The following is a 24,022-nucleotide window of genomic DNA, read 5'->3' on the forward strand; positions in this document are numbered from 1 at the left end:
CTGTATCTTATTTTCTCAGGTACTGGCTAATGAAATTTACTGACACAGAGCAAGTAATTTGAAAATGCAAAGAATTAGTCTCCCTGTAGTTTGAGGATGATTGATGTTTTTAGATTGAAAGTATATGTGCGAACAAAATTTTGGATAGATGTATTTGTATAAATAAGTAAATTAAATCAACACTTGAAAAAATAATGGAATAGCCACATTAAGTCACCATTTATCTCGGCAGAATGAGCTGAAACCTCAAACGGGATGGCTAGCATCCCACCTTATTTGAATCATGAAGGAATCGCTGATGGAATTTCAGGTTTGTGAGTTCTTTTTGCAAGTGAGTCACAAGAGCATCCATCTTCAGAGGAGTTAAAAACGGTGCATATGTCCAGTGCACACACTTATAATTCTGAGATCCTTACACAGTATTTTCTTTGTTTGTTAGGCTGATTCTGAGGAGGATGTGGAAGAGCATCCACAAGAGCAAAGGTAAGCAAAACCTGAATGAAAACATGAGTATTAAAGCTCATTTTGTTTTTTTGCTTTAGGGAATACTGAAGTGTAATTGGACAGACTACTGAAAAATGATCATTTTTCCTGCCTTATTATATTCAATACCTTTCCATTACTTGTGGCTTTTTCTCAACTAATATTAATATTCACTTGTTACCAAGAACAAAAAATAAAGGGCAGCGTATAAGTGACTGAAATAAATGCCCTCTTGCGTCTGTTTGTTGTTATTTTTATCTCTAAGCTGCATTTACTTTCTGTTGCTTTTGCACAAAAAAGTTGTGTTTATTAAAGGGCTTTATTGTTTACTTTGTAATTCATTTGTTTAAACTAGAGGACAATTTTCAGTTCCAAAATTTGCAAACCTAAGTAGTCTTGGAGTGTTAATGTTCATAGCAGGGTAAAGAAGATTTAAAGTCAAAGACCTTTTAATGTGTTGCAGCAGAACAATAAATATCCTGCTTTGTTTCTTGAAATCAGATAAATAGTAAAGCTTTTAAGAAATGTAGCCTTCAACTACACTGTTTCTGTTAATGTCAGGCCTCCTCTGTTTTGAAGGGTTGGGTAAATAGCATTGCAGATTATTTTATTTTTTAAGTACACATCGTGTTTCCTCTGAGTGTCCAGATTAAAATGCTTGGACACCTACCAGTGAAACATTTCCTTCCTGTGACATGTATTAATGTGGGTACAGCTTTCAGTGCCATGCAAATCAGAAAGATCACAAGACTTAAAATAAACAAGTGCAACACCACTGGGTTCCAGTGGCTGCAGTTGGCCAGAAATGCTTTTCTCATTTATCTCCCGTCTTTGCCCTTAGCTTGGGTTTGAGAGAGAAAACACAAGCATTGCTGGGTACTGGCTGAAGGGGTAAGCGTGGGAGCAGAAAGGAGATGGTTATGATCGGTCTGTCCAGTATGCAGCACTGAAGCTCTCAGAGTTTTTTTGTTTGTTTGTTTTTCCCCCCTTCTTTCTGCCCTATCAGGAGCTTTCTCTTTTGTGATATATTTATGAACCCAGGGTCAGTTTAGGGCTCTCATGCCTAATCTTTGAGGGAATGACATAGGTGGAATACAAATGGGATGGCTGAATTATTGCTGCTTCTAACAGCTGTTGTTCACGGTTTCTACTTATGTACATCCCCTGATTCCTATCTGCACAGGGAAAAAATTCTTTCTCCTGCTTTGAGAAGAGGGGAGCGAACTGTTGAAAGCGGGCTTTTTCCTGCRTAAATACTGAATTTTGACTGTCAGCTGGGGGCTACTAAGTTTTTAATGCAAAATTTTCACTGCATGCTTGAACAAGCTCTCCTTGTTGAGATGTAGTCATAAGACAGCAGTCTCATACTGTGCTTAAAATGGTTTCTGAGATTTTTCACTAGTAATCGGAGAGATGCAGCTTGGGGTGGATGGGTGAGTGGAGGACTCTTCACCTGCCTGTTTTTCGCTGGAGATGGATAAAATAACTGGTTTCTATGGCAACAATAAAAACATTGTTTAAAGGTAAATAGTTCTTGAGATTCAGATAGGAAATAGGAAAAAGTGGTTTGGTCACTTATTTTTAACATTCAGATGTTTAAAGATTCTATAGTAATTACTCATTTCCAAAAGTGAACTTGGGCTCTGAAAGTAAAGATTATAGGGTTCACTGTTAATGGATGGAAAAATCCTTCTGTTGTCGTACTTGAATGCTTCAGGAAACTTAGCTTAACAGACACTGATCTGTGTGCATCTTTCAAACTGTTTTGGTTTACTGCTGTATGTAAACACTGTATATGCTCCATATAGTGAAGGTATATTAGAGTATGGACTTTATGAAGAGGACCTAGCAAAGCTATCTTAGAAAGGCTAGAATTAGTTTCTTTCCCGATTAGCTTTCATTCTCTTGGCTTATATTACAATGTATTGAAATCATGATGATTTCCATTTTCTGTAGCAGCAAAACCTTAAAGCTTGCAGCATCTCCATCTCACTGTCCACTAGCATGCCACAGGGAAATCAGCTACAGGTGCTGAAGTTTGATGTGAAGTCTCTAGAGCACTAGAAGGAAAGCACCTTAAAGTAGCAGTCTGAACAGAAGTTAATGGAGATGGTGGATGCAAAGTTGTTCCCAAAACTGAAGAAAGCAGAGAGGGTTCAGCATCTTGGGGCATAAAGGAGAAGGTCACTTCACAAAACATAGTATTTTATTCAGTTTCTAATTCTAGGCTAATGGGCTCTCTTGGGAGCTTGTTAACTTAATTTAAAAAAAAATAGTAAAGCATTAACAGTCTGTTAAGTGACTTCCTGTGCATGTGCATCACCAGATCTTCCATTTGAGGTGGGCTTCTTGTTTTTCTGTTTTTTTGCTGAGCACGTGAGAGGGATGGATGTTGTCTTATTATTTCTGCCTTAGGTTGAGCTTGAACAAATGTGTAAGTTTGCATGGAAATAAAATTAGTTGTCAAAATCTTTTTACAAAGAGCTTTTTCGGAGATAAATGAGAAATAGTTGTTTTGAAGGTCTGCATGTTTTCAGCTGCCCTGAGTGAGAAAAAGATAATTAGCAACATCTTTCTTTCCAGTCTACAATTCCTGCCTTGCTGATTGCTTGGATGCCACCACAGGTTGCTTTCTTCTATTTTCTGTCTCTCTGGATCAGACTCTGAAATAAGAAATGCTGCCTGGTACATAATTGAATTGCTGGATGTACTACTTCAGGCCACAGTCTTTGACAGAGTTAAAGCTATGCTTATTTGGACTAGCCTATTAAAAAGTTTCAAGTTTCCTTAAAACCTGTTTCTTGCATTTGAAAACCTGTAAAAAGATGCCTTCCAAAACAAATTTGGTTCAGGATGTTAGAAAAAAGTCGATGAAACTTAGTTAGAAAAAGAAAGTTGGAAGAAAGTGTTGGCAGGTAGTTGGGTTTTTTTCTGCATACTGGTAAGTCTTCATTTGCCATACCAGAAAGTGACAAATTTTGAAGATTTAACTGCTTTTTTTAATTATGCATTTGCTAAAGCAGCAAAATAATTGGTCCAATGCACAAGTCTGGCACAGATAAAGGTATGATAGTGTTAAGTGATGATACTATTGAAACTTTAGAATTTCCATTTCAAAGTAAATATTAAACTAGCCAAAAAGAAAAAAAAATCATATGTATGACATTCTTAATCCATGGTTTTGAAGAATTTTTCAAAGAGGCCTTTTAGTGTCCAGTTTTCCAGTTTTCCAACTAACATTCTAAAGATCATTTGCACCGGTAAACTGTTGCATGCAATAAAACATGTGGAACAAATACTGCTGTGCACTCCAATATGTGACATTCATTATTACTCGAGGAGAAAGGCATACATACCCATACTCTTAGTATTGTAATTAGCAAATAAGAGGGTCTTTTTCACACTTTACATGAAACAGATACCTTTGAGTAGGTAAATATCAGATAATAAAAATATTGAGTGTGGTCCAGTTAGCTCAGTCAAACATTTTGTTGAACTTTTGCCTTTGGTCGCTGAGAGAGCGTTTGACCTAGTGGACTGGAGTTGCTTACAGCACTTAATGATACCAACTCTGAGTAAATTCCAGCTACTGTAAGAATTCATCCACTGGGGTAACAGCTGGCACCTGGGATTTTGACTCTCCTAATTGCCAAGTGGGATTACTCCTAATCCCATGATTTTTGCTGTATCTGTGAAATACTGCTTCAGACATGGAGAAGAAATTGGAAGGTAAAGATAAGRAAGGAGCAGAGCGGTGCCTTTCCCTGGTGTTGATCAGTGAAATGTTGTTTGACATCACTGAAGTGTAATAAAACTAGTAATCCTGAAGGGTTCAGACTAATGTTTGAAAAGACCAGGGTTTGCTAGTTGTCTGAGAGACAACACAGCAGATTAATGTGCACAAATTGCAGAATTACTCAGGTGTTTAATACTGTCACAGTTATCTAGGACACATAGTTGCAATGTTTCTTCAAAAATGCTTTGGGAGGATTAGTGTGCAGTACATCGCAAGTTCATATGTTGCAATTTCCACTTGGCCACAACTTCATTCGTCTCTTCTGCCATTAAGAGTCCATAGTGCCAGGTTCACTTGTGTCTATCTGTGGGGTCAGTCTAGAGTCTAGAAGCTTAACAAGAGTGGCTCATATGTGTGCAAAAAAGCTTGCGGTCCCAATGCCATAATGTCTAACAGTCCAGTTCTTGGAAAATAATGGCATGGGGACTGGTATTAAGGCTGTGTACCTGATGATTAGCTTTGGTGGCCAAGCCCAAAAATTTGATTTTTGGTCAAGAGAAATGTCTGAATATAAACAAATGATTTTGTATTACTTTTTTTTATTATTTTTAAAGATCTTTATTAAAGCTAAGTGGAGTACCTGATGAGAAAGTTTTTCAAAATGACTTTGTCAAAACTACTTTTCAGCTTTTCAAAGTGCAGTGTTTAAACTGTTCAAAAGGAACCATCCTAAAACCTTTTCAACCTCACTTCCTTGTGAGTATTGCTAATCATTTAGATTGCCATTAAACTTAGTACCCCAAATATTTGAAAAATTACATGTAGACTTTTCCTGGGAAAAAAGTCCTGGCTTGTATTACTGAAAGTGGGTTTTATTCAGTTTTACAGAGTGTTCCCCCTCCTCCCTCCTCAAAAGAAGTAGACATTCTTGTGTTTGTTTAAAAAAAAAAAAAAAGTGCTGCATTTCTTTTTGTTGGGAAAAGGCTTTCTAGCCACCAGAAATCAACATGTTTCTACAGAATGCATAGAATGAGTGTGTTTTCACTGAATAGTGCCAGAAGAATATTTCAGTATTCTTTAACTTTTGTTTTTAATTGATACAATGTCACTGCTGTTATATCCTATTTACAATTTCACRAAATCACCAAGGGTCATTTTAAGCTTTACTGGATGAAGAAGAAATGAAACTTACTTCATATAATTCCTAAAAATAAGGGAATAAAAATGAGACACCTGCACCTGCCTGTTATGTTTAGGTGGAAATGTCTAATGAAACCTGTAGGGACCAGAGAGTAATGTGAAGCTAGAATTAAAAAAGCTTACTGGAGAAAATTGGTAAATGGTTGACAAAGTTAAAGGATCTCTTACAGATGAAGAAACTAATTGTTTTGAAAGAAATTGTTACTGTTAATACCTACTGTCTTTTAATCTTAGACTTCTGAAAGGTGTAGCTAGGGTGGCAAACTGAACTCTTGCTTCTTTAATCTTTTATCTCTGACTTGCATGTTGTAATTCGTYTACTGATGAACTTTGCCTTGATGACCTTTGCATTACATGCCGTTCCGAACAGCTTTGCTCTCCATGTGCTGTGCTCCTTCCAAAATATTGGGCCTTTTGCAATTGTGTTGCTGGGCTACTGAGGCAGGGAGTAAAAGACTTGAGGTTTTTTCAGGGCAGTTTACTGCATGCCAGTGCTGCATGCTAGCAAATGAGTCAAMTATCCTTTTTWTTTATTTATTTGTTTATTTATTTTTAAGTCACTTTCAACCACTTTTGAAATTAGAACACCGGCCTAGGCCACCTATACTGTATTTCAGACCAGGCTGAGGAGCTAATGCTATGCCTTTCTGTGATCTGGCATTAATAGAAAATAAGACAGCTTGCTGCATTTTCACAAAGAGCTGTCAAACTTCTGTCTTCAGTTTATATCGTAATTGGCCTTAATTGAAATATTTTAAAGATGATGCGTCATCAGGTTTAGTTTCTCTTTAATACACTGTTACAGTCCCACACACTGTCTCAAGCTTCTGTTTGAATTGGAAAAAAATGCTTCTGTATGTGTGTATACAGTATATATACAGGTGTATATATGAATAGATATCTATGATATATAATAAGTACCTATCACTGTTCTGAGCCCTCTTGCCCTAGAAGATGCCTGTCATCAGAACAGCAAATATTTAATCTGAACGTTGGCTTTTACGCAGGCTTAAAATGGACTTTCTCACCTGTAGGTGATAACTTGGCTTTGAGAAATGAAGACAAGCTTGGTGTAGTTGTGAGTGTTAACACTTTTGCTTTCATATGGCTCATACTGCCTTGAAGAGCCACACATGCTATCTTTACCTCGTTTCTGTACTTGTAAAAATAGCAGGCAGTGATGGTCTTCTCCCAGTGGGGCTGTCAGCTTACGATATATGAAGAAGCTGTATTGGTGGACATATGCAACTGGAGAAAACTTTCTCACGTGTAGTGACCTATTTTAAATAGACAAATAAAAAACTTTTTACATTTTGGCATCTTGTCTTTTTTCTTTCTCTTGTTCTGTTAATTTCTTCCTCCTTATCTCCCTTTCCCACTTCTCTTTTTCTGCTTGCTTTCTCTTCCCTAGATCTTATGCATATCTTATAGCATCTTTACTTTCTTTTAGCACCTGTCTGGGCCAAGCCTGAAACAGTTGTGGTTTTAGCCAGCAATGCAAAAGGAGGCCCTCCCTGCTGTCCCTGTGCTGTCCCCAGCTCCTGCAGCTCTGCGAGTCAGATCGGGAAGCTCCTTTGGGTTAAAAGGACTTTTTTTTTTTTTTTTTCCGGGTTAGCTTTAACCCATGATCATTTTCTGATCTGGTTCCCTTTAGCCAGACGAATGCCTGTAGTGACAGAAGGAAGGGTATGATGCAGGGGCAAGCGGGTGGAGGGAGCACTGTTGCTTTTTGTGGCAGTGTTAGCTGAGGGTGTGCATGAAACCCCTCCCTTAGCCTCTCCCTCCCGCTGCGGGTCCCCTGTGCCAGCACTGTACCTTGAAGCCGGAGCCGCACCTGGCAGCTCGGCTCATCTGGAGGACGGCGGCATCGCTGTGCTCCTCGCAACTGCAGTGCGAACGTGTAGGGCAGCTCTTATGGAGGCCTGCCTATTTCTTGGTGCAGCTTTGGTTCGGACCTCGYGCCCCCTTCCCACTCTTTCTGCACGCCCCTCTTCTCCATCCTCTTTTGCCTCCTGCCTTTCGGCCTGTTGTTGGGATGGGCGGTTCAGGGTCGTGCTGGTCCGCGGTCTGGCCCCAGCTCTCTTATCTCCTGCTGTGCAGCAAGAGCTGGGGAGGAGTCCTGGGAGCGGTGGGGACACAGCTGGATCTTCTGCTTGCTCGCTGCTGGTGGGGAGGACTGAGAGGAGAGCAACTTGGCATGTGCTGGGAGTAATAAAATGCATTTGCAAAGCATTGGCTGTTGTATAGATCCAGGGAAGAAGGGTGAAGTATTTGTACTGGTGCAATGGATAGGCTTGAGAGACAGCTGATGGATTTGGGTGGGTGGAGAGGCGAATCATACAGCTTGCCGCTATGTGGAAGGTGGAAGGCATGTGCACATAAATGCCTATGCATGATTTGTGCAGTTTAATTTTTTTCAGGCTTTTGCTGAACCCTTGTAARCCTGTGCTGTGGGACAGAGTCCACCCAGAACACGTGATCCGTAGAGCTGGGACAATCCTTATCTGAGCATGTAGAAAAAGGGTGTTCAGTCTCCTATTCCCCATTCTGTGTGTGCTTTGATACTGGCTACAAAGCTAAGCCAGAGCAGAGACATCTCATGGTGGCACTGGCTGTTGGTATGGTCATTCAGCAGACATACGGCGGGTCAGCTCCTACATGCTGTGAATGCTCTGGAAGACTGCTTTGGAACATGACATTTTTCTTGTTAAACTTAACCTGCCTTGCTTTGACAAGGGGGCATAAGGACATTTTAAGTTGAAAAAACAAACAACAACAACAAAAAACCCTTGTCATCATCCTAATCATTGTATACTTAGTGTTCCCTTTTGCCCATACATGTTACTCTTATATGAACAGTCCAGAGTAGGGATTCTCTTCTTACACATTTTAATACACTAGTAATGAACTTCAAATTTGTGTTAATCTCAAGCTAATCCATCTGATTCATGGACAGCAAGACATGGAAGATTAGCTTTATACTTATTTATTATTATTATTATTATTTTGATTCATTAATAGACAACTGCTTGCTTAGTTGCTTAAGAGAGCTTAATTCGCTGTAATTTTAATTTTATCATTAGGCAGTTAAATGACAGATATCTGGAATAACAGACTGTTGTCACCAATCTGAAAATTGACACCCTATAAGTATTTAGATTCTTAGCTTTTCTGTTACAGATTAGCAAATTGTTACTAAGTAGAAAAAGCCAAACTACAGTTTGTTTACTTCCAGAAATCTGCAAACAGTCCACTTTTGAATTGTCARCCTCAGCATGTTGGCTTGATTTCTTATAACTTGAAAATAAAGTTACCTGAAATCTCTCCGAGTCTGTAATAAAACAGGAGGCTAGGACGTCCTCCTCTTGCTTTCTCTCAGTTAGCTTAATGCATTCATTAATTAATTGGAGATTGAAACTTACCCCATCAAAGAAAGTGTTATAGGCAATGCTGTTATCTTCCTGCCATCCTCCTAGAGACTCAAAGGTAATACACACCTGGCTTACAGCACGTTACTTATTTTAACTTGAATAGGAATGTGCTCTGGGAAGGCTGAGTTCGAGCCCTGGCATTGCCTCTGGTTGGAAGGAGTTGTAGGCAACTAAGTGCAAGAGCATCAGATTTTTCAGTAATTGTGGTGTTTGTAATTTTGGTAAAAATATGGGCAAGAAAACAAAGCAGGTAGCTCATTTGTATCACTTTCAGTCTTGATTATAAATTCAAGCCTCAGTTTTTAAAACTCGTAATTGTGTTGGTTTAAACATTAGTTTTTATCCACTTCCTTCAGTAGCTGCTTAGGGATGAGTTCCTTGTGACAGTTATGGAACGACCAAATCCCCTCTTAATCAGGACAAAATCCTGTCCACTGTAGGGAGACAGAGAAAGTATGTCAAATACTGTACTCATATGTGGCAATAGTATGTATCAACTATTTTGCAGGATTCTGAGTACTTTCAGTATTTGCTTTATATATGTAGAAGAGGTTGTTTTAAGCAACCAGGTTAGGAGCCTAGAAGAAACACACAGTCGATAGGATGAATTTAGGTGTCTTTCTTCTCTGAGGAGTCTAGCGCTCTGTGTAATGTCCAGTCTACTGACTGAGGTGTGGAAGATAGGGGGCAAAACTAGGGTCTATTAATAAGTCACCTTTTTCCCCCTCCCAGCCTCCTGCTCCCAAAGTAGTGCGCAAGTAAGGCTGGATTTTTTTGTCTTGGTAACTTTTAGAAAGTGCAATGGAAATATAATTAGAAGAGCAGGACAACTCAGGGGTAGGGTTTTTCTTTGTATACAAAACAGACCTTGTTTTCTGTAGAACAGATGGGCCTTATATAGATTTTAAACATGGGAACTTCTCAGTTGGAGCCAATCACTGTAAATAAGTTTTGTGCTCAAAGTTATGAGGAAGGGGAAAGAATGTTTTCCAAGAGGAAGGTGAAGGGTAACCCTCTGTTTTTGTTTTGTGAGGTTCTCCGTCTCCAATAGCCTCCTGGCTAGTTTGGGATATCTGCCGCAGTACTTAGTGAACAGTAGGCAGTTGTTTACCGTCCCACCCGCCCATACACCAAAAATCCACAGATGTCAAAATTAAGTTTGAAGTGTCAAATTAATGGAATTTGTGACTGCCTGATAAAAGCCAACTGTTGCTATAAAACTTCACACACGTGAAGGAGTTCTGAGGACTTGGAAGTAAAAAGGAGAAAGTTAGCACAGTATATAGTGTTATTTGCTGTTGGAAGCCAAGGGTATGTTCTCCCCGGTTCATGATTTTGCTGTGTTGCAGTTAGAAGTTGGGCTACTTGAACAAGAAAAAGAGTTTTGTAAACGTGTGTGTTCATAACAACATGCAGTTTCTGGAAACATGAGAAATGCAGAAAATAACTCACCATTTTTAAAGCGGAGATTGATTATAAACAGTTCTTTTGGATGATGAGTTGGTGGCATTTGCAGTGATGTAGCTGAGCCTTTGTTATATATCGCTTCAGTTCATTTGCAGTCCTAAAATTTGAAACTGATCCTGTCCTTGAAGAGGCTTGTATATCATTATAATGATAATTTGACACTTTACGATACCTGGAAAGACTTTCTGAAACCTGAGTGTTATATAGAGAGAAGAAAAAGTGACCTAAAGTTAAAATTGTTCTGACATGTGTTCTTAGTATTTCTTTTTTATATACAAAACATCTCACTTTTTTTGCTGTTTATTGTTTTTCTGCTTCTGTCTGGGACCTTATTATTAAGAGGCTGAAAGATAATTCCATTGTTGTATAGCTCTGTACCCCATCTCAAAAAAAAAAAAGAAAAGGAAAAAGTTGTTAACTCCGAATCAGTTGATAGGCAGCCTCCGTTGTACATAGTATATAAAACAAATAAATGACCAGTTTGTGTTCTCCTTACCTCAGTCTCAGCTACCACTTTACCTTGAGTTCATCATATTTGTTTCTCTCCTGTGTGGGACTTTCCCTGCTCTTTTAATTTTTTATTTTATTTTATTTAATCACATATGAATGCTGATACCTGATCTGGTGGAGAGTTAGTAGTCCTGTTTATTTTACTGTTTTTTTCCTCTCTATGCTGCTCTGAAGACTGTCATGTTCTTACAGGCCCGTTTCCCCTCCTGGTTCTCCCCGTCACAGATGTGGTGGCTGTATGCTTGAGGGAAGTTTTGTAGGTGCTATAAAAGGCTCCAAAATGGGACTTTTGATAGCTCTGAGTGACTTTGAATCACTTGAATCAAATGACTGCAGTCAACTCCTACGAGCTTCTTTCAGAGCTGATGGTATTTGGCAGGCAATGGATCCAAATGTTAATATTTGTCTTCTAAGTTTGTTTGTGTACTCAGGTCTTGACCTTTCCTGTGAATCTGCTTCAATTGTTTCTGCGACTTCTAATTATCAAATTAAGCCAAAAAATGGCCGCCTGGAATTCTGCTTCTTGCTGATGTTCTTTCTCCTGTTAATACTTCCAAAGACTTCTCTCATAGGCAGCACGTGTGTTTGCTGGGATCAGGCGAGCTTTAAAGATTTTACTCTCTTTACAGTCTTTGAGCTGTCGGTATTTATTTCTTACTAATGAGAACACAAACAGATTCAATAGTCATGTATCAAACTAAAATTAGACCACATATGTGAGGGTGTTTATGTGGTTGGATGCCATCCCTTGGCATTTAGGACACTGACCCATGTTTGCCTGAGCAATATGTTGCATTGCCATCGGGAATACACTTGGAATAAAACGGAAATCTGGGGACTTTTTTGACACTGAGCCAATAATCCTGGTGTGACGTGTTTAGCACTGGAGAGAATAAAACAGATGTATGCTTGTTTTTGAATTATTTTTGAGGAGGATCCTCTGCATGCTTTACAAGGTCTTGAGTTTCCTGCATTATGATGCATCTTAACACCATAGCTGTGGTGCTCTCAAGTAAAAGGTACAGTTTCCACAAGCATTTAAAAATGTGAGTGTGTGTGCATGTGCTTACATTTTAAAGCTCTTAGATGTCCTTGCTGTTCTGTGTCAAACGTCATATACTCAGAATCCCAAAGCAAAGTGCACCAGGTTCTCAAGTTTTTTCTCCATGGGAGTGTATTGAAGATGTTAATTACTCATCTGTTACAGACCGCATTTGATGGGCTTTTGATGAACAGGTGAGGTCTATATGTACATTTCGATCAGTATGAAAACCATCCCTACATACATTATAGTGTTAGCTGTTGTGATTGAACAACAGAGTTGCATCCTAAGAGAATTGTGGGATAAAAGTCAAAACTGGTTGAATTTGTTACTGAATCATCTGACATGATACAGTACTTTTTCTTTGAGATTAAATTGCTGTAATTCATTAAAAATTTGTTTATGTTTGATAGAAAATAAAGGCTGTAATTTTAAAATTAAACCTAATCTTACTTTCCTGACTTGCCACTGAGGCACTGCTTAGACTTTGCATGAAGTTTAAGAGGTTTAGGTATTAGGTGTCATTCTAAAAGATCTAGTTGCCTTTGCTGGAGTTAATGCAGAAATTACTGTATGAAGTTGTTTGCTCTCTAAAAAGTAGAGCAGTCTAATAAGGGTTATATTTGTTAGAAGCATCTGAAATAGAAAAGGTTTGTGTTTTTTACCCAGCGTGAAATTACGGCTCTGCCAAAGTTATTGGCAAAATTACTGTTGGCTCCCACAGGACTGGAATTCCTCAATTTAATGCAATCCGGGCATTAGTTACTAACTCCGGGAGGCAACACAGCAGTGGCTGAAATACACCTTAACAGATCAGCTTCTGCAGTGTGCACCAGCCACAAGCCTTCAGTGTTTTGAAACACCAACGAGCAGCTATACAAAAAAAAGTGCCACGATTACACCAGTGTCAATGCAAATCCCTGGGGCAGGGCGGCAGCGGGGTTTTGCCGAGGGATGTGGCAGGACAAGGAAGGGGTAGTTGTCTTTCCCCTCACTGGGTCCCCAGCAGTACTTGGAGACTACACTGCAACGTGGCACTGGCTGTGCTGGCTTTTCTCCTGTCTTGTCTTGCTCTCTGGGCTCATGGGACGTTTCTGCCAGCCCAGCTTTCTCCTGCTGGACTTTCCACAGACCCCACGGAGGTGGCAGACCTGTCCTGCTCCCTGGTGGTGCTGCGAAGGGGTGAGTGCCAAGCCAGAAGGGCTGCACATCCGAAGGAAGGAAGTGGCAGCAGAGTAGTGGCCAACAGGGAAAAATATTGGTGTTGCTGATACCACAAGACTACTGCAGTGTTGTTGCCTAGACATTTTGGTATCGTGTGGTATCCTGTACACTTACAGCGCTGTCGTGGCATTGCTGTATTACCCTTATGTTGTCTGAAAGCAGATCAGTGCAGAGGGCGTAACAGTGGTCAGATTGCACTGATCATGATAAAAATATATTTAAAACCAACACGAGAGCCTTAGGGAGACCAGTCAGGCAAGGTACACGTGCCATGTGACCTGAGGTTGACTCTCTATACGAAGCAGCATCCGCATCCGTCCTCACCACCGGCATGTGACCTCATCTGCGGGGAAACTCCCTCCGCGGGTGCTGGGGCGAGGGATGATGAGTAATTTGAGGCCAGAGCTTTGGGTGTTAGGAGCTGGTCTCCTCAAGCTCCCTCTGGAGTTGGAGAGGCTTCCCCAGAAAGCAGGTAGGAGTCTAATTTAGCTTCTGTGAATGGCCCTTGGGAAGAGTCTGTTTTCCTCATTCCCTGGATGGGAGCTGAGTGACAAGGTTCCTAATTTAGGAGCCCAAGGCGAAGAAGTGTTTGTATCCCCTGAGCTCTCCTTTTTTCTGCTGCTTTCACAGTCTCATGTTGCCAGAAAGGACAAAAAAGGCAGGTGAAGGTGCCGTATTTTTTTTAAACCCTCAGCGTTACTGACTAGCATGGCAAGCCTGTCCTGCCCTTTCTACATTTTTTTTTTTTGGGGGGGGGGAGGAAGGTAGAGGTTCAAAGACTTGCTCCTGCTCTTTGAAATGCTCGGCCTTGGTCTGTTGCGTACTGAGGCAGAGGCTGTGGTTGATGATTTTGCGTCTTTGATACTGCAGGACTTTCTACTGTAAAAGCAGAGGATGTCTGCACGCCAGCCAGGCCTCCCTCGGGGGCGGCACGGGCCGGGGGGAGCTGGTGCTCCTGACTGTCTGCCTCAGGGTCCAAGGTGCTCTTCAGCCTCCTGCCTTTTATTGAAGCTCAGAGCGACGGGTTCATTAAAGCAAGGCTGCACCGAAACGCGACGCTGCCATCTGTGCAGCATTGTCCAGCTGAGGAAAGGTTGGGCAGTGCAAGCCACACGTGGTGCTGGTTAGATGTCTTGCTTAATGCATCACCGGAAACCGCTCAGATGCGATGTAGGAACCTGTCTAGGCTAGAATTGGGCAGGGGTGGGGGGAAGGACAGACAGAAAGATGAAGGAAAAGAAATGAAAGAGAAGAAAAATGATTCAGGGTTGTAGACCAAAAAAAAAAAAAAGAAAAGAAAAAAGATGCAAATACTGAAAATGCCCTAAGAGAATGAATATATTGGTAGAAAGGGGAAAATGAAAGCTAGCATATTTAAAGCACTAGAGAAAACTGGTAAGGGAAAAAGATTGCAATCTTATGATTAAAGGAAAGATGCACAATAGTAAAAGGGAAGTGAAATGAGAGAAAGGAGGGAGTGACTGGTTCACAGCTGTTCACACCATGTGCAACCACCTACCTTTATAACAGGAATTTGTGCACAACTGAATCGGGTCTCCCCACTCCACTTGTCAGCAGTGTGTAACAGTTGTGTTGCACACTCACTTAACGTGAGTGTAAGTTACTACACAGGGTACAAAGCAGTCAGCAAATCAGGCCTGCCTAGTGACATTGTACTTTGCCTCTTACATTTTGTCTACATATTTATTATATTGAAATACATTGTCTTAATGCTCGAAGTTGTGACTTGCCATTTAAAAATCAAGGTCTCTACAGTAAACATACCAATAAACATACAAACAATAAAGACTGCATATGACCTGAACATAATGTGTTAACCACATGAACATAAACTGTGTAATTCTTGTTTTTTTTCTTTTTTTTGAGAATGGAACAATGAAAAGTATTGCACTGCCCTTAGAAAGTGAGCGATTATGTAATATTGTAGAACGCATTTTGCAGTTCCTTATCATTTTGCAGATTTAACATGTCTGTATGGCTTTTGTGTCTGCCTGCTAGTGCTGTATGCCATATGCACCACTGGTTTGTGTCTGTAAATCCTGATTCCTGGCAACTGGAAGAGGGTAGGGAGCTGAAGGGCCTGTACTTGACCAGCTCCTTGACCTGTGCTTTACATGCTTTGTTGCTATTAACTGCCTTTCTTCAATAGCTATTGTTTGATTTCTGTCTTGGTGTGTTCTTTTATTCGAGGCCTTTGCTGCAAGCCTGCTGTGTACAACCCATGAGGTGCCTGCTGCCTGCTTAGATATTTCTGTGGCCTATTGGTGACCTAGTTTGTGGAGCATTTAAACTTTCCTTTCAAAAAGGAGGCGTTTCTGGCTTTTGTGAGTATTCTCGGTGTTGCTGGGATAATACAGCTGATCCTGCAGATGCACTTAGTCGCTTTAAAACAACCAACAAAACCCTCCCTGCCCCATCCTCAGACCTTCAGTCTTGCTTGTTAGGTTTTTTTTTCCTTGTAAATAAATAAAACTGTTAATATTTTCTGGTCACCATAGCACTGGGTTGCATTTTGATAGGTGGCTCATTCTTGGAAGTATTAACAAAATGTTTGTTGCACAGCCTTCATATGGGATGACAGTACCCCAGCCTCTTAATTTTAAGATGGAGACCTTTGCTTTTATTTCCAAACTGAGAAAACTCATTTGGAGGTTAGAAAGAGAGCAAACGTGTACTTTCTGGTGACAGTGTGCTACAATTTTGAGGGTGAGATTCTGCACAGTGTTTTTGAGCGGTGCAGAGCACTGAGCCGAGGTGAAGGGCTCAGCTCCAGCCATGGCAATGGGCTTGCAAGCCATCATGATACCTTTCGCTTTCCAACTGGATCTGAGGGTTGGAGAAGATGCTTATATACTCTGGATACTCCTGGCGCCCACCTAAATTATGTAGCTATGACAGGATTGTCTGGTGCACTGTCATTACTTTGTGCTACAAGTTGGCCCATCTCTGCCTTGGCTTTGTAGCAAGGTCTGGCTCTGAGTTTAGGTTGTGCTGGTCATGAGCGCTGCACTGGGGACAAAGACTTACGGCTTGAAGACTCGCATCTTTGTGTCATTTTCCCACTCTGCTGAATTTTACAAAATGTGGAAAGGTAAGATGTTGTGGCAAAAAAAAAAAAAWTCTCATGGTAGCTGCAGTTCCATGTATTATCTACTGCCGGGCATAGTTGGGGGCAGCACTTTGTGCTTCCTTATTTCCTGTGCCTTTTTGCTGCAGTCTTGGCAGACGTTAAGTCTTCTATTTTGAAATAATCAAAGAAAGATCTCTTTTACAAAACGTCATTGCTCCTTTATCAGTGTAAAATGTTGCCATGGGGTGACATGAAGAAGCCCTTTAGTGGCTGAATGCATTTCTAGCACTTGCCAGGCTTGTTTTCAAGCACTTAGGTCAAGGGTTTTTGAATGTGCTCCATAGTGCTGAATATGCCCGTACTAAGCTGTACTTCAGTCCTACTTCTTGACCCCTTAGTGTGTCCCCCCACCCCGGCCTGCAGAAGGTCCCGCTGGCTGCGGTGGGATTTTGTGCAGGTTCCAGCCGGCTCTCGTGTAGGATTGTGGCATTTATTTGCTTGTCATCCTGCAGAGAAGGGAATATGGAGAGAAGTACAGCCAAGGTTATGTGAATACGTCTTTGGGCCGCAGAGAAATCTTCGGCCTGTTGCTAGTAGATTTTCCTGATGTGGAATTTGAGAAATTCCGTGTTAAATAGATTAATTTGTGCAGCATGCAGAAGCGAAGTGCATCTTTTCTTTCAGTGGAAGCAAAAATCTGGTTTATGAAAGAATTAAGAAACTAAGAATAGCTTTACTTTGTGACTGTGTATGATGAAAAATTTACTGTATTGGTAGTTTCACAAGTGAAAATATTCTTCTGCTTGCTGAGGTGTTCTCCACTTCAAGTGAAGGGGTTTCCTGGGGTTGGATTTAACCCAATCCAGTGAGGTGCTGAATGTGTTCAGCTCCTAAGGAAGTTGATACCTTTCCATTGACTGTGAGGAATTAAAAGCAATGGCTTGGCATTTTAAATTGGCAAACTCTGATTAGCTTCTCAGCTTTGAAATAAAGGAAGAAACACTAGAATCTAGGGGAGGTGAAGTCTTAATATAGTACTTGATTGCAGCATTTTTGTTAAACTGATAAAAAAATTTCAAAAGCTGACTTGCTATCATTTTTTCAGCTTATTTTCCTCCTCTTCCCTCCCCCACCAGTTGTTCCGTTGAAGGAAACAAATGTTAACTCATTGACTCAAGGTGCTCACTGCTGGAAATCAAAGCTCTGGAGGTTAATGCTTCAGCCATAATATAATCGAGGTTTTTGGTGGTAAACATTTTGTTAATAAACCTGTGAAACAGTGCATGTTTCATATGGTTCTGCTTTATTTAATGGTAGAAGGTTGCAGTATTTAGTACATCAGAAGAAATTGACTCAAAGTGTATGCTGTGCATTGACTTCAACAGATCCCAGATGTTTTATAAAAGCCTGATAATTTCTGCAATGAGCATTGTAACTACTAAACCTAGTAATGCAGTAATTTTTGACTTTTTGCCAATTTGGACTTTTTGGTATAATTTTTTTTTTCATATTGTGTATTTTTATTCTTTAACAATGTAATCTAATGTATTATAAATATTCGGTAGTACTTAGGAATAGGTCACAAATACGCTGCGAGAGTGCTTCCCTTTATTAATAGCAGTGAATCATGGGACCGTCTTTTCGTTTTGCATACCATGAGGGAGAGCGCTGCCTGACATGAGACAGGCTAGCAAGCTGCTTGTTTCAAAAGCTCCAGTGCGGGGGCTTCTCCACCCTCCCCGGACAGTGTCCTGCCACCGTGGTGCTTTACTCGCTTTGGGTCAGCATGTGGCAATGATCTGATGCTGTGCAGGATTTCCCCTTTCTTTCTCTGCCCACAAAAGGGGAGGTACTTGGAAGTGTAACTGGAGTTTTGGAAAGAAAAAGCTTTTAATTTGAGAGAAGGTATATATGATTGGTTTATTTAAGCATATAGATGGAAAATAAAAATGCATAGTGCAAGCAGTTAATAAAGCATGAATGAACAATTTAAGTAGTCTGTAAACTTTTTTTTTAAACATTTTAGTAATTTTATAAGGTTCGCCTAAGCAAAAAGTTCTGGATGTTTCTGTAGAAAATACATGTCCAGGATAATTAAATAATATTATGCTTCACTTTGGTAAAATGGCATACAATCCAACAGGTTACTGCGCCAGAACAAAAAACTTGGTCGAGCCACTCCAAAACACTGAGAGGGGCAGCAAAGAGTCTATAATATATCCCAGGTGGGAGCAGCGAAAACCAAGAACAAATGAATGATGGTTCATTGGAATGGAGAGGTGTTTGGGGCTGAAGCTACTTTTATTGGTATTGCTGTTTTGTTAGTGACTTACCTTTTACTTTTCCCCCGTAAGATTTCACGGTGGCTCCTGGGCTGGGGGAGCAGGGGTCTTGTTCCCGTGCGCACCAGCCCCTGCCCGTGGAGCCTGCTGTGAGCAGGGCAGGATTGTGTAATCGCAATTTCACTCTGCAGCACCGTGCTTGAAAGCACCTTTAAGAAAAGCACAGCATTGCTCTTTCTCATTATGTGTTTCTCTTCTAAATTGTACTTTTGCAGTCAGATGATACGGCTTGTGAAAACGCTATTGAATTACATGAAAAGTGAGGTATTCTTAGAAAGCTAGTCGGTGTAGTTTAAATTCTGGTTAGCTTGCACATGCCTCAAATATTATATGAAGCTTCCTGTGCTGGAGGAAAGAATGAGGTTTTTAACGCAGCAAACAATAGCAGCTGTAATTTTTCTCCATATAAAACTTAACRTAGCACTGAGAAAGCCGAGCTTGGTGTGTTAGTCTAGCAAATGCTTGATGAAGGAATTTTAAGGGATGTGTATATGTAGGTTTTCAAGAGGGACACTCTTTTTCCAGTGTCTTAAAGGTCTGTAAAATAATTTGCCACTTTATCCATCTGTACCATTATATTGCAGAGTTTGCTTTTTCACATAAGTAATATTTGAAGCTGTCTGGTAAAGTACTGTATGGATAACTTGTACARTTTTGGATACTGAATCCATTTTGGTTGTTTGTCTTCATATATGGCTTAAACGAGGAACGGTATCTGACGTGCATGGTAAATTATTAGTTAATGCATAAAGATTATCCTTTTTTTTTTTTAGGTTTGAGCTGAAATTCAAAAAATGAGGGAAATACAGAGTCTGGGGTGATGTTTATTACTTTTGTGTCAAACAGTTGTGCGTGTATTTTGCAGCTTTATATGACATTTGAACTTACCGACTCTTCTGTGGCTCCCTTTCAGGAGCAGGTGATAGCAGATGCATTGTCCAGACCAGAGGGAATAAATTAAAAGCAGAATTTGAGCTTTTAGGTTCTTGGGTCTGAACTTCCTTGTATTAGCTTAGTTTCCTTTTTAGCTAATGCTCTTTTTTAATGTTTCTGGGGAAAAAAGGAGGGGAGGAGATTTTTGGTACTTACCAGATGCACTGCAAAGATTTGTGGACCATTAAGATCTACCGTGCAAAATCTGTGCCTTAGCTGCCTTATAGGCCTGTATTCTTTCATTATAAAAGGAAACTGAAAGGCTTGGATTAATAAAGCAACAGCAAAAGACAGCTACTGCAGGAAGATTATCACTGTTAATTGTTAAGCAGGTCAAGCTTATCAGCTACCGCAGAACCCTTTAATGCATTTGGCTGAACTATTCTGATCTAACTTAAAATGGTTTCTGTGGAGATGGAAATTTTTGGYTGTAGCTGTAAATAGAAAAAGGAAATGGTTGGGTGCAATGATATTTAACAAGAATGTAACTTCCTATTGCTGTGAGCTTTGCAGCCCCATTGTGTTTCCTGTCGCCGGCCTCCCCCATTCTCTCAAGGCAGGCGCGAGAGCTGCTGTGCAGGGTGAATATTACATTGCCCTTGCATACAAAAAGTGAAACGTTTGAAGCAGGGTTGCTGCTGAATTGACAAAAACTGGCACCTAGCTATTCAGCCTAGGGAGAGTTTTGAGTAAAAGTACGTGCCAGCAGAAAGCCTAAGGTTAGGTTCCTCCAGTTCTCAATGAAATGAGATTTTATTTTAAACAGTAAAAACAACTTTGTAATTGATATAGATCTGTTTCAACTTGGACCTCTTTCTTCTGTGTTGCTAGTTGTCCCTCCTTGATTTTCATTTTTAACTTTCGGCTACTCCCCCYGCCCCGTCCCCACGCTCTCTGCAGGAACAGTGAACAAGTCCATAGTTATGTTTAAGGGAATTAAATTAAGGCAGGTATGAAAGAATCAGTATGTGTTTTTTCGTGAATTGCTGCCTTTTCCTTTGTTGGATTCCTGATTGCGTTAGTCCAAGACGATGTTTAAAAGCAGACCTTGCCACTGAAATTTGTTGCCACAGTTTCACTGTTGCAAGGACAAAATCAAACACGTCACTATCTAGTATGCAAAAATAAGTACTCTGTCATTAGGTACAAGGTATGTGGTCTGCATTTTAGCTTTCTTAAGAGCCTTTTATCCTACCTCTTTTGCAGGGATAGGCTATGAAGGTTGGTTATTGTCAGCAAAATACTTTGGCAGCTTTGGATAGGCAACGGCCATTTGAACTCCTGGTATTTCAGCACAAGATTTGCGATTGGAATGGTTTGCGCAGGATTTTCGCCTGAGAAAGCACTATGCTGACATTGTTGGAGCTTTTTCTCCGTGTACAATACATGATTCATGTTTTAATAGCATCTGAAAAGACTGAGCAACAAATCTCCAGTTAAAAATGTTTCATTTTCGAAGTGTAGAAACTCAGGTTAGGAGCTTGGATAAATAGTCCGATTTCTTAACTTAGTACAGATTTCAGTTATTTCAGAGGTTGAAGATTGATTTATGGGAGAGGATAATTCCATTCTGTTGTTAAACATGCTTCATTGTGCTGCTTCTGTTAAAATAGAAACCACACGCACACATCTGGAGAAGGAAGCATTTTCACTCTATTTGATACAGAGCTTCATGCCTAACCCCTCCTCTGTAGTGCTAGAATTCTTCTTGATTCTTATTGCGATTTTATCATGCTTGGCGCTTAACTTATTTGGCCATTTTTTCAAGGAGTCTGGGTGTATATTTTGTTTGTTTTCTAGGGTGAGAGTAGGGAGAAGAAACTAACTTTTTTTTTTTTAATCCAGATCCTTATTTTTGCATCCCGTTGAGAAATTTGACTTTTTAAGAGTTATAATGTGAGATACTGCAAGTTTGATCGTTACAAGTTTGGTGCAGTTACAGTTCTGGCTTTATAATAAATAAAAATAAAGCATTGCTGGCTTAGGTGTAACCATTCTGCAAAGTATTTGTATGAATGGTATTGCAGGATTTCATAGGCGAGGAAAACAAGGCAGACAGATGGAAGGTTGCCCAGAAAGACAGTTGATGGCAGTGGAAAAACCGACATGAGAACAGAGGAGCCTGGGGAGACTGCTTAGGGTTATCAGAAGAGTTATGCACGAGGGTCTTCATGGAAATAGAGAAGAATGATTTGTATTCAACATTTCTCTGTCCTTCCCTACCTCTTTCCCTCAGGACCTTTTTTAATGTACCTAAATTTCAGCCCTTTGGAACTTCTGTGAGCGGTCTTGGCTGTACCCTGTTTTGCCAACTTCAAAGTTTAAAAAAGAAATAAATAAATGCTAGACCCATCTACCTCCTCAAATCATGACTCAGGCTGTAAATCGTAGGATTTCTCTTTAGAAAGAGATTCTGTTTTGTTCATTTTACTAATTTGTTTTGGTTTGGCTCCCCTTTCCTATTTGTCTGTGTCTGAACATGCACCGTACGTATTCGTGCGCACACACGTTACTTTTTTGATGGGTAACACCATTCTGGCCCCTCCTGCTTTATGTCAGAGGCTCCCCAGTCCAGGATTTGGTCCCTGATGTGCAGAGCAGTTCAGAGGAAAACCGGAGACGGCCCTTCTTCCAGAAGCAGCCCAGTGCTTGTACGAAGCATGTAAATGAATTTCTAACAGTGAATTGCCAATCCCAGGCATTCAAAAGTAATGAGTCAGTCCTCCCCCTCTTCCCTAAACAATGCAGGGCTAAAAATAGGGGAGATTTTTGCCTTCTAGGTTTTCAGTCTTTAAAATTCACATTTTTGACCTTTTCCCAGCTAGACTTTTTTTTTCTTTAAAAACAGAACAAACCSATGAAGGCTGAGGTGCTCTTGTGTAACCACCTGAGCCTTAGGTCTGGGGCTCTCGGGAAGGTCCTGGACATCGCAGGGCCGGTGGTGGTCGGCTCGGCAGTGCGGGGCCACGGGGAGCCGAGCGGCAGCCCTGCTTCCCCGGGGGCAGCGGCACGCGGAGGGGCACGCTGCAGGTGACTTGCCCGGGAGCTGTATCCGGTCGTCGCGGGTTAAACATACCAGAATTTCCTGTGACTCTTGCTGCCTCTAGGAGAAAAGTTAAGTTTGCTGGTTGCAAGAATCATAGTTAAAAATGTTTTTTTTTTTTTTATGGAGTTGTTTTGATGTTAGATGCCAGATGCTGTGTTAGCGAGCTCGGGAATTGGGTCCGTTCAGCCTGTGGGCAGTAGCAGTTGTATCTGAAGCTGCAGTGCTGTCGGGGTAGGTACCTTCTGGAGAGTCCTGCGGGTGAGAGTTGGGTTAACATGAAAAGCCAGTTAAAATAGCTGCAGCAGAGCCTGCAGACTGAAAGTTTTAATTTCACATTTCCAAGAACTTTATCACCTTTTTTAAAGCTACTGTCTGTCTTCCAGAAGCTGCAGTTTAATCTGTGTAACTACTACTTGTTTTTTTTTACTGCCTTTAGCATATGGGAGGTTGAGAGAAGAGAGATACTAGATGACTTGATGAAAGCTTTGCATTAGGTCTACAAAAGACTGGTTCAGCTGCTGCTGGGATCTGTTTCTATTTCTGTGTTAGCTTTCCCTTAATTAACATTTTCATTCATTTGTCAAAATAATTTCTTTGCATCAGCTGCAGTCAGAACTATTAAAAGTATTTGGGTTCAGTTGTTTCCATATGCGTGAATTCTCCTCCTCTTAGTCTTCTTTCTGTTTATCAGACATAGTCTAGAGGAGTGAACCTAAGATCTGTCAGTAAATGAGGTTTTTGAATTTCATTTCTCACTTTCAGTTTACATATTAAAAATTGTGCTTTCCTATATAATACAGCTATGCTTTCTTGTGCCAAAACCCCATTCTGTGGATTTGTTAATATTCATACCTCACATTGAACATAGGAAGTGCCAAAATGCCAAACATAAATGTCAAATTCATTTTTTTTACTGTATCAGTATACTCAAAAATAAAACATAATACCACCTAAGCAGAATTGCACCAAAGGGGCCTCTTGCTTGTTAAAGAATCCAATCCTTTTTACCTGCTGCTTCCAAAAAAACCCCCCAACTGCAAAGAAAAAATAAAATCAATAAAATTTCTGCTCCCCTGCCCCCCAAAAACTTTTTTTTTTCCTTCATCTGCTGTCAGCAAAGGGTACAAAAAAGGAGGATGAAGAAAGGTCACCAAGTAGCAAGTATGCTTTTCTCAGCTGCAGATGTTGCTATATGAATCACTGGATAACCTGCACCCTGTTCTGAAATAGTCAATGTAAGTAAAGAAATAAGGATATGAGGAAGATTCAAAGGAGCTAATGGAGAAAAAGGGATCCTGGGATAAACTTCCCTTCAGTCACCTGCACTTCCGCTTGGATGCAGTTTATGCTGCAGATTACCAGGCTTTTTATATGTAAAATCTGCAGGATAATTGACTCGTTTTTTCACTGAAAAGAAAGAGAATGTATTTAGAGAAGATGAGGGCTTTTGTTTGGATTTTTAGTGGAAATACGTTTCTTGGGCTTGTGGCCAGTTAAGTATGAATAATACTGCTATG

The 24,022-nt window shown here is 40.4% G+C and overlaps 1 protein-coding gene and 1 long non-coding RNA gene across 9 annotated transcripts in view; one reads left to right on the forward strand and one right to left on the reverse strand.

Annotated features, from left to right (window-relative positions):
* Positions 1 to 268: 268 nt before the first annotated feature.
* The window catches only part of TMEM131L (transmembrane 131 like), a 76,026-nt gene continuing 52,272 nt past the window's right edge, over positions 269 to 24,022 (forward strand). For all 8 annotated transcript variants that reach the window (XR_003257123.1, XR_003257124.1, XM_026088282.1 and 5 more), the window contains exons 1-2: positions 269 to 310; positions 440 to 483. Coding sequence is in view for 6 of the 8 variants with exons in the window: in XM_026088282.1 (XP_025944067.1) it covers positions 284 to 310; positions 440 to 483 (71 nt within the window). In the remaining 2 variants the exon portion in view is untranslated. The remainder of the gene's footprint in view (positions 311 to 439; positions 484 to 24,022) is intronic.
* Positions 2,723 to 7,502, reverse strand: LOC112976739. The gene is made up of 3 exons (XR_003257126.1): positions 7,235 to 7,502; positions 6,448 to 6,696; positions 2,723 to 3,025 (listed from the first exon to the last, which is right to left on the reverse strand). It is a non-coding gene; the product is annotated as an uncharacterized LOC112976739 (long non-coding RNA).

The sequence above is a fragment of the Apteryx rowi genome, unplaced genomic scaffold, assembly GCF_003343035.1.
Source record: "Apteryx rowi isolate R43461 unplaced genomic scaffold, aptRow1 scaffold_76, whole genome shotgun sequence".
NCBI lineage: Eukaryota > Metazoa > Chordata > Aves > Apterygiformes > Apterygidae > Apteryx > Apteryx rowi.